This window comes from Podarcis raffonei, chromosome 2, assembly GCF_027172205.1.
Source record: "Podarcis raffonei isolate rPodRaf1 chromosome 2, rPodRaf1.pri, whole genome shotgun sequence".
Taxonomy (NCBI): domain Eukaryota; kingdom Metazoa; phylum Chordata; class Lepidosauria; order Squamata; family Lacertidae; genus Podarcis; species Podarcis raffonei.
Window position 1 is genome coordinate 20,024,547 of NC_070603.1, and position 8,888 is coordinate 20,033,434.

The 8,888-nt window shown below is 52.2% G+C and overlaps 1 protein-coding gene across 1 annotated transcript; it reads left to right on the plus strand.

Moving 5' to 3' along the window:
• Positions 1-2,340: 2,340 nt before the first annotated feature.
• Positions 2,341-5,290, plus strand: NOG (noggin). Its single transcript, XM_053375172.1, has one exon. It carries the CDS (start codon positions 3,671-3,673, stop codon positions 4,343-4,345), a length of 675 nt encoding a protein of 224 aa, XP_053231147.1. The 5' UTR covers positions 2,341-3,670; the 3' UTR covers positions 4,346-5,290.
• The last annotated feature ends 3,598 nt before the right edge of the window (positions 5,291-8,888 follow it).

Here is an 8,888-nt window from a genome sequence, read left to right on the forward strand (position 1 = left end):
GACTCCAGCTCCCATCAGCCACAGGCACTGTGGCCAACAGCTAGGCATGTTGGGAGTTGTAGTCCAACAACATCCAGAGGGCCACAAGTTCGCCATCCCTGGTGTAACGGGACCAGGGGCATTGCTAGGTATGTATACTCAGGATACAGGCCCATGACACAGAATTATTATAGAGTGCCTCTGGGAAGTTTAAAATAGTGGGATAGTTTATGGAGCACCCAGCCACCCTGTGTGCAAAGTTGTTTCTAAAGAATTATGCTTAAAAATGGAGGAGAGGAGCAGGAGATATGGGGCCTGGGACAACTGATCTAGGATTCAGCTCATCTGGACAACCCCTAAAAACATCCCTGGAAGCAACATAGCCTCCCATGTCCTGCTCTGGCAAGAGCAAGGTCTTCAAGATGCTGCTGGTTTCCTACAGAGCAGGGTTTCCTCCCAAATATTACTGCCCAGCTGACCTGGAAAGCAGATATCATGGTTCAAACTCTCCTACCCTCTTAAGAAGGGACACGGGTGGCGCTGTGGGTTAAACCACAGAGCCTAGGACTTGCTGATCAGAAGGTCGGCGGTTCGAATCCCCACAACAGGGTGAGCTCCCGTTGCTCGGTCCCTGCTCCTGCCAACCTAGCAGTTCAAAAGCACATCAAAGTGCAAGTAGATAAATAGGTACCACTCCGGCGGGAAGGTAAACGGCGTTTCTGTGCGCTGCCCTGGTTCACCAGAAGCGGCTTAGTCATGCCAGCCACATGACCTGGAAGCTGTACGCCGGCTCCCTCGGCCAATAAAGCGAGATGAGCGCCGCAACCCCAGAGTCGGCCACGACTGGACCTAATGGTCAGGGGTCCCTTTACCCTTAACCTTACCCTCTTAAGAATAAGGCAGAACAGGTTTTAATGGCAGAGGTGAAGACGTCTCTCTCCCACGCACATATATTTGCATTTCTCCAAAGAGGTAAGGAAACTGTGTCAGGTGTTATGCTGTTTTATCTACACAATATCTTCCCTAAACAGGGCTGCCTTCAGATGTCTTCTAAAAGACTGGTAGCTGTTCTTCTCTTTGCCATCTGGTGGGAGGGCGGGTACCAGAAGGCCCTCTGCCTGGTTCCCTGTAACTTGGCTTCTCGCAGTGAGGGAACCGCCAGAAGGCCCTCGGCGCTGGACCTCAGTGTCTGGGCAGAACAATGGGGGTGGAGACGCTCCTTTAGGTATACTGGGCTGAGGCCGTTGAGGGCTTTAAAGGTCAGCACCAACACTTTGAATTGTGCTCGGAAATGTACTGGGATCCAATGTAGATCTTTCAAGACTGGTGTTATGTGGTCTCAGCAGCCGCTCCCAGTCACCAGTCTAGCTGCCGCATTTGAAGGGAGCAGGAGACTGCAAAGTCGATGGAAACTGCCATTCAAATGGCATGTGTGAGTCAAGTCTCTGATTGATTATGTGGATTATTACCTGCCCCCCCCTATATTTTATTCAAGTAGGAAGGATTGTTGTTGTTGTTGTTTAGTCGTTTAGTCGTGTCCGACTCTTCGTGACTCCATGGACCAGAGCATGCCAGGCACTCCTGTCTTCCACTGCCTCCCGCAGTTTGGTCAAACTCATGCTGGTAGCTTCGAGAACACTGTCCAACCATCTTGTCCTCTGTCGTCCCCTTCTCCTTGTGCCCTCCATCTTCCCCAACATCAGGGTCTTTTCCAGGGAGTCTTCTCCTCTCATGAGGTGGCCAAAGTATTGGAGCCTCAGCTTCAGGATCTGTCAGATCTGTCAGAGGAAGATCAGGATCTGTCAGAGGAAGGACAGGACTTGCCAAAGGCTCCCTTCCCCTGCCAACAGGAGTGAAAGCTTGGCCCCACGACTGTGGGTGCCCACGGCTTTGGGTGTCATGCAGCATGCTTGGTCCTGCCACCAAAATTTGTATGGGTGTCTGGGTCCCTTCATGGGAAATTCTGTGGGCGCTCTCAGGCACCCAGGACCCCAAGGAGCCAGCACCTATGCCCACCAACACACATACATTGCATTGCCTAAATTTGGACATAGCTTTTGGAAAAGGAGGAAGCCAGCAAAACACTGGAAAGAACCGCCTATGGAAATTCAGAGTTCTTCTTCCTTTGAAGCCTTGGAAGTAAGATGCCTGCAATGTGTTGCTGCCGGGGGTGGGATTCTCTATTTCTTGGATATCATCGCTGCCCTTTGAAGATACTAAGAAGACAGAAAACGAGGAGGTGCAAGCCTGATGGGAGATCTTCGTCCAGACCTCCCGACAGTGTTTGTGTAACAACCGCGCTTCTCTTCCACGCCTGGACTATTTCAAGAAGTTACCTGAGGGAGAAGGGACGGCAGCCGCTGGGTCCTGAAGTTAGTCCCAGCAGAGGGCGCTCTCTCCTCCAGCTTGGATTAGCATTAGGCAGCAATTTCACGCTCGGAGAAAGGAGGCGTCTGTAGAGAACTTCTCGGGCTAGGCGCCAACAAACGCGCTTAGGAATTACATCACGGGCTCGCGTTTTTGTGTGTGTGTGTAGTAGCGGCGCAAATAAATGCAGCCGCCGCGACCAGGTACTGGGGCAATAAGTGGGGGAAGGCAAGGGGAGGGGAAAGAGCTTGGAGGCGGAGGAAGGAAAGTGAAAGGAGCCAGTGAGAGCGCGCCGAGGCGCACATGGAGAGGCTAGGTGCCTTGCAAGGTTGCAGAGCTCTCCTGCCGCTGGCACGGAACTCCAGCTCGGCGAGCTTGGTCTGAAAGCTGCCTGCCACCCACCCACAGCAGAGCCAGGCGGAAGGGCAGAAGAAGGAGCAGCAGCAGCAGCAGCGAGCGAGGAAGTTGCCCAACCTCGTGGATTGCAGCGGTGCGCTTGCTTGCTTTGCAGGCTGCAAGAAGGCGAAAGACGCGCGCGCGCGCTGCAGAGCATCCTCTCCCAGCCGCGCTTCGGCAGCGGCACGTTTGCAGCGGAGCGCAGAGAGACAGAGAGACGCTCGGCGCCTTGGCCTCGCTTTGGTGGACGGCTCGGCGTGGTCCGGCCAGAGGTTTGCAACAGGAGCTGCTCCCGGCAGGACTTTGGCTTTCGTGGAGGGATCGCCGCCGCCCCCTCCTCTCCACCTCTGTCCTCTGCTTCTTCTTCTTTTTTTAAAGGAGAGAGGTGCCGGAAAAGAGCGAGTCGGTGGTTTCCATAGTGATGGAGGAGCACGGGCAGGAAATTTAAAGGCGCTGGATCCTCGCGAAGCAGACAAGCTGGTGCCAACGTGCGTGGCGGCGGCTGCTGTTGCGGCGGCGGCTGCTTTTGCAAAGAGAAACGCGAGCCGGAGGGGAAGTTTGCAGAAGAAGCTTTTGCTGAGTGACACCGCGCAACCAACTCGGGAGCCAGAGGAACAATTGCACCCAGCCGGACGAGGCGTCAGGTCTCCGGAACGCGACGGTTTGCTTTGGCTTGGTGGCGTGTGCTTTTCTTATTTATTTTATTTTTTCCCCCTCTTTTTGCATATACTCACCCGAGGCGCTTGCACGCGCCGAATTGCTCCGCGGGACTGAGCGTGGCGCATCCCCTACTTCTTTCCCACGACGGCTTGCTCGGATCCTCGCGCCGTCCTTTGCGCGCTTCTCCCGATGCCTTTTTTGCTGGGCCTGGCCGCCCGGTGAGCCTCCCTCGTTCCCTTCCGTCCCCCCGTCGTCCCCCCCGTCGAGGATGGATCATTCCCAGTGGCTCGTGACTATTTACGCCTTGGTAGTTCTCCTGGGGCTCCGTCTGGAGCGAGGCGCTTGCCAGCACTACCTGCACATCCGCCCTGCGCCCAGCGACAACTTGCCCCTGGTGGATCTAATCGAGCACCCGGACCCTATCTTCGACCCCAAGGAGAAGGACCTCAACGACACGCTCCTGCGCAACCTCCTGGGCACCCACTTCGACGCCAACTTCATGGCGGTCTCCCTGGCCGACGATCGCCTGGGAGGGGACGACCTGGCCGAGCTGGACCTGCTGCTGAGGCAGAGGCCGTCGGGGGCCATGCCCAGCGAGATCAAGAGCCTGGAGTTTTACGACGGGGGCCTGCAAGCCAGCAAGAAGCACCGGCTGAGCAAGAAGCTTCGCCGGAAGCTGCAGCTGTGGCTGTGGTCGCAGACCTTCTGCCCGGTCCTCTACACGTGGAACGACCTGGGCAGCCGCTTCTGGCCCCGCTACGTCAAAGTGGGCAGCTGCTTCAGCAAAAGGTCGTGCTCCGTCCCCGAAGGGATGGTCTGCAAGCCGGCCAAGTCGGTGCATCTGACCATCTTGAGGTGGAGGTGCCAGCGCCGGGGCGGGCAGCGCTGCACGTGGATCCCCATTCAGTACCCCATCATCGCCGAGTGCAAGTGTTCCTGCTAGTGGACGTGGGGGGGACCGGGAAGGGAGCTGCCTGCGCGGTGCACTTAATTCCCATCCTCACCCCTTAAAAAAACAAAAAAACTGCAAAGGTCGTGCCCACCACCCACCCCCTCTCAAATCTCTTGTTCTGTTTCTCTACCCCCACAAAAAACAAAACTAAAACCGGACTGCGGTAGTGGACTTTGGAAAAGCTCCAAAACTACGGACAGCTCTTCGGCCTCCCGGTTCAAAACGTTGCACTGCACTGCAAAGTGTAGGGGAATGTAACTTTGTTATGTCTGCGAGCGTGTGTCTGTGTGTGAAAGAGAGAGAGTCGTGCAGAGGTGACAGAAAGTGTGCGCGTGTGGCTATATAAATAGAGACACCCTCCCCGTTTGAAATCTCCTGTTAAAAAAGGTCAGTGTTACAACGTGGAGTAAACACCCTCCTCTACTGTATTGTTAAAGAGTCTCCTCATTGATCACCGCTTTAAGGTATTTGGGCTCCCTCTCCCCTCCTTTTAATTTATATTCCAGAGAAAAATATTAGGGGAATTTAAGAACCTAAACAAACAAACAGGCCCCCATCTGCCCCGCCCCCTAAAAAAAACAACTTCGCTTTTTTGCGAAGGTTTTTTTTTTAGAAGAAACGTGAACTTTTGGTAAGAAAAGAAACATATATATATATATAAATATATATAAGATATTTTCCATTCTTCGGAAAATGTATGTGTGCGTTGCGTGTGGATTTTTTTATGGACTTCAAGATATTATTATTATTGTTATTGTTATTATAATAAAAAGCTTAGGACACGGTGTTACTGTATATAGTGAACTTTTTTTTTTGCTGTTGGAATGTCTTTAACCCTCTGTAAATGGAAGAGAGTCTGCTATTTATTCTTTATATTCGTTCCCTTGTAGTCAAAAAAGTTCAGTTCAGAATTAAAATCAACCACTAAAACACGGAGCCCTGTGGATTCTCTTCGGTGTTGGGCTGGGAGGCTAAGGTCAGAGGCATTGGGTTGTGTTAAAGGGAGCTTGCTGTACCTTATTAATACACTTAATTTGCACCCCGCCTTTCCTTCAAGGAGCTCCAGGAGGCATCCGTGGTTCTCCCCTTCCCATTCCAGCCCCCAACAACCCTGCGAGGTAAAGGGACCCCTGATCATTAGGTCCAGTCGTGACCGACTCTGGGGTTACGGTGCTCATCTCGCTTTATTGGCCGAGGGAGCCGGCGTACAGCTTCCAGGTCATGTGGCCAGCATGACTAAGCCGCTTCTGGCAAACCAGAGCAGTGCACGGAAACGCCGTTTACCTTCCCGCTGGAGCGGTACCTATTTATCTACTTGCACTTTGACGTGCTTTTGAACTGCTAGGTTGGCAGGAGCAGGGACCGAGCAATGGGAGCTCACCCCGTCTCGGGGATTCGAACCGCCGACCTTCTGATCGGCAAGTCCTAGGCTCTGTGGTTTAACCCACAGTGCCACCCGCGTCCCTGCGAGGTAGGTCAGACCAAAAGAAGACGGCTGGCCTGAAGGCTGCCCAAGATGTTTCATGGATGAGCATGAATTTGAACCTGCGCTCCCAGGCTCTAACCACTGTGCATCGTTGCTTCTCTTTGATTACTTTATGCATTTGGGGCAGGAACGCTGATGGAAGCAAAACTCTCCTTTCTCTTTTAACAGCACCACATCTAGGTTTGCTCGGAAGGAAGGCCCTCCCACGTTCATGACTCCTGCCCCCCCAAAAAAGTGTGCATAAAACTGGAGCACGGCTCATGGGGAGATCTAGCTCCTTTTTTCCTTTCTGTCGTCCCCCCCCCCCCCTTCTTAAGGGAGTTTTAAAACTTGGAGGAGAGGCGGCGGGACTGGTTGGTGGTTTTGCTTTGTAATGCTGCTTGCGCTATTGGCTGTCACCCATCCTGGAAGGCACAAGGCAGAGACGCCTCGAGCCGCGAGTGGCGGGGGGGTGGGGGTGGGAGAGAGAGAGCAGCTCAGCGGTTACCGCTTTGACATCTCATTTACAAGGAGCCACGTGTCTCTGACACCTCCCATTGTGGTCGAGCCCAGCGGAAACCTGAGCCTCGACGGCGCGTTCTTGAGCGCTCGCTGGAGACGGCCGCCTATCCCGCGCCAGAGCGAGCCAGCGCCCCTCTCCGCCTGCCCGCCCCCTTTGCGCTTAACCCCTCGGCTCCCGAACAGAAAGCAAGACGGCGCCTCCAACATCATTGCACCCCCACCCCCGTCCCTCTCCGTGCTCTAGCCTTGCCCGTCTTTTTTTGCATCCAAATTGCCCGGAGTTGAGATCCTTCTTTTCTCTCCCTGCCTTCCACTTTCCAGAGCATAGGTGCCGGCTCCCTGGGTGCCCGAGCACCCACAAAATTACCCATGAAAGGGGCCGGGCACCCATGGGGCATAGCCAAGGGGGGCAGCTCTCTCCCCCCCCCATTAAGTAAAACAATAAAAAATACTTAACTGACTGACTAATCACGTCGGTTCTGCCCCACCTAAGCAAGTCCTGTCTCCCCTAACAAAACTCCATGCTACACCCATGCAGGAACCCACAAATTTCAGTGCCAGAGCCATGCACACTGTAAAAGGCACCCGTGGTCGCAGGGTCAAGTTGGCCCTCTTATTCCTGAGTTTGGCTCCCATTGTCCTTCACCCCTTGCTACTCAAGCAGCTATACAGTGGTACCTTGGGTTACAGACACTTCAGGTTACAGACTCCGCTAACCCAGAAATAGTGCTTCAGGTTAAGAACTTTGCTTCGGGATGAGAACAAAAATTGTGTAGTGGGAGGCCCCATTAGCTAAAGTGGTTCCTCAGGTTAAGAACAGTTTCAGGACCTCCAGAACGAATTAAGTTCTTAACCCGAGGTACCACTGTAGTTGTGTTCCTGGAAAAGAACAGCAAAATCATGGAATGATAGAGTTGGAATGAACCCTGAGGATCATCTAGTCCAACCCCCTGCAACGCTGGAATATGCAGGTTGTCCCATATGGGGATCGAACCTGCAACCTTGGCGTGATCAGCACCACGCTCTATCCAACTGAGCTATCCAGACTAGAAAGGCAGGCTGTGCCACGTTGGAGGGTGCATGACTCCAGAGCAACTAATCTGAATCAGTCACTCCACTGTTCCTTTTGCCCCCTCAATAAAAAAATAGGTGGGGACATGCATTTCTTCCTTTTGCCTTTACAATGCATGCTTGTGGGAGAAAAACCCCTCTTCTGTCCACATTGGTGATGCTGTAATTACAGGGCCAGGAAACGGCGTCGGTGCGTCCAAAACAGGATTAGGGAGCCTCTGGACCACCAGAGTTGGACTACAACTCCCATCATGCTGGTTTCAGCTGATGTGAGGTTGCCGTGTGGCAACTATCTGGTGGGCCAAAAGTTTTTCATTCCTTTTAAACTGGGAGAGCCAGGGGCATAGGCAGGGGGGACAGCTGCCCCCCCAATCGAGTAAATAAATAAAAATACTTAACTAACTGGCCAATTGCATTGCAGATAACTCAGTTCTGCCCCCCCAACATAAAGTCTGCCCCACAATGGCTTCTATGGGTTCAAAAAAATCCCGCACCAGGCAGGCCTCTTTGTTTCCTGGTCAGTTGCTTATCAAATAACAGCGTGCCAGAAATTCAACAGGGTTGATTTTTGTTCCCTGAGCAAATAGCCTATATATATTTCTGTTTTAGTATTCAAAATGCTGCACTTCATCATGTCCATAATCCTTACTGCAACCCTGCAAATAATCTAAAATAAGTTCATAGTAAAATCGATGGACTTTTTTGAAAATACAGTGGTACCTCGGGTTACCTTTACCTTTTACTCAGCCAGAAAAGGTTGGGGCAGCCTTACAAAGACAAACCAATGTTTGTGATTTGCTCCTACGTTTTATCACAGATACTTCAGTCAATGGGTGATCAATACTTCCTCTTGTTCCTTCAGCTGCTCTTCCATATCCCAAACACCCCCTTGGCTTCCCTGTCACCAACAACCTCCCAGACAAGGACACTGATAGCTCTCCAACACCCCATTCTTTGTTTGCTAAGTGTTCTGTCTCAGGTAAGTGAATCAGAGAATTGCAGAGTTGCAATGCAGGAATATGCAACTGTCCCTTTTTATTATTATTTGGCGATCACTCGTCGCCGAGTAAGATTGTCTTCCATGAACACGATTTTAACAGTGAGTCTGTAAGTGACTGTAGAGGCCAATTCTGGATCCACACATCCTTCCACAGTGGGGACGTAGGTTTCCGGGCAGGAGTTGATCACAGTGAGGATTTGCCAAGCGTGCCTTCCTCTTAGCTTTTGTCCTGAGTTTGAGCATCTTCAAAGTCCCATGCGGGGTTTGAACCTGCAACCTTGGCATTATCAGCACCCTGCACTAACCAACTGTGCTATCCAGGCTATGTGAATAAATTTGCAGCCTTAATTTGAAGTAGCTTCAATTGAACAAAGCAAATATGCCTAGGATTGCAGCCTTGTTCCAGTATTAGCGTTCCAACATCTGGATCCTTGGCCCACTTAAACCCAAGGAGGTGGGTTCCAATTATCCTGGTT

Bases quoted from the DNA above. Each gene is read 5' to 3' on its own strand.
- NOG (XM_053375172.1), top strand. From the start codon at position 3,671: ATGGATCATTCCCAGTGGCTCGTGACTATTTACGCCTTGGTAGTTCTC.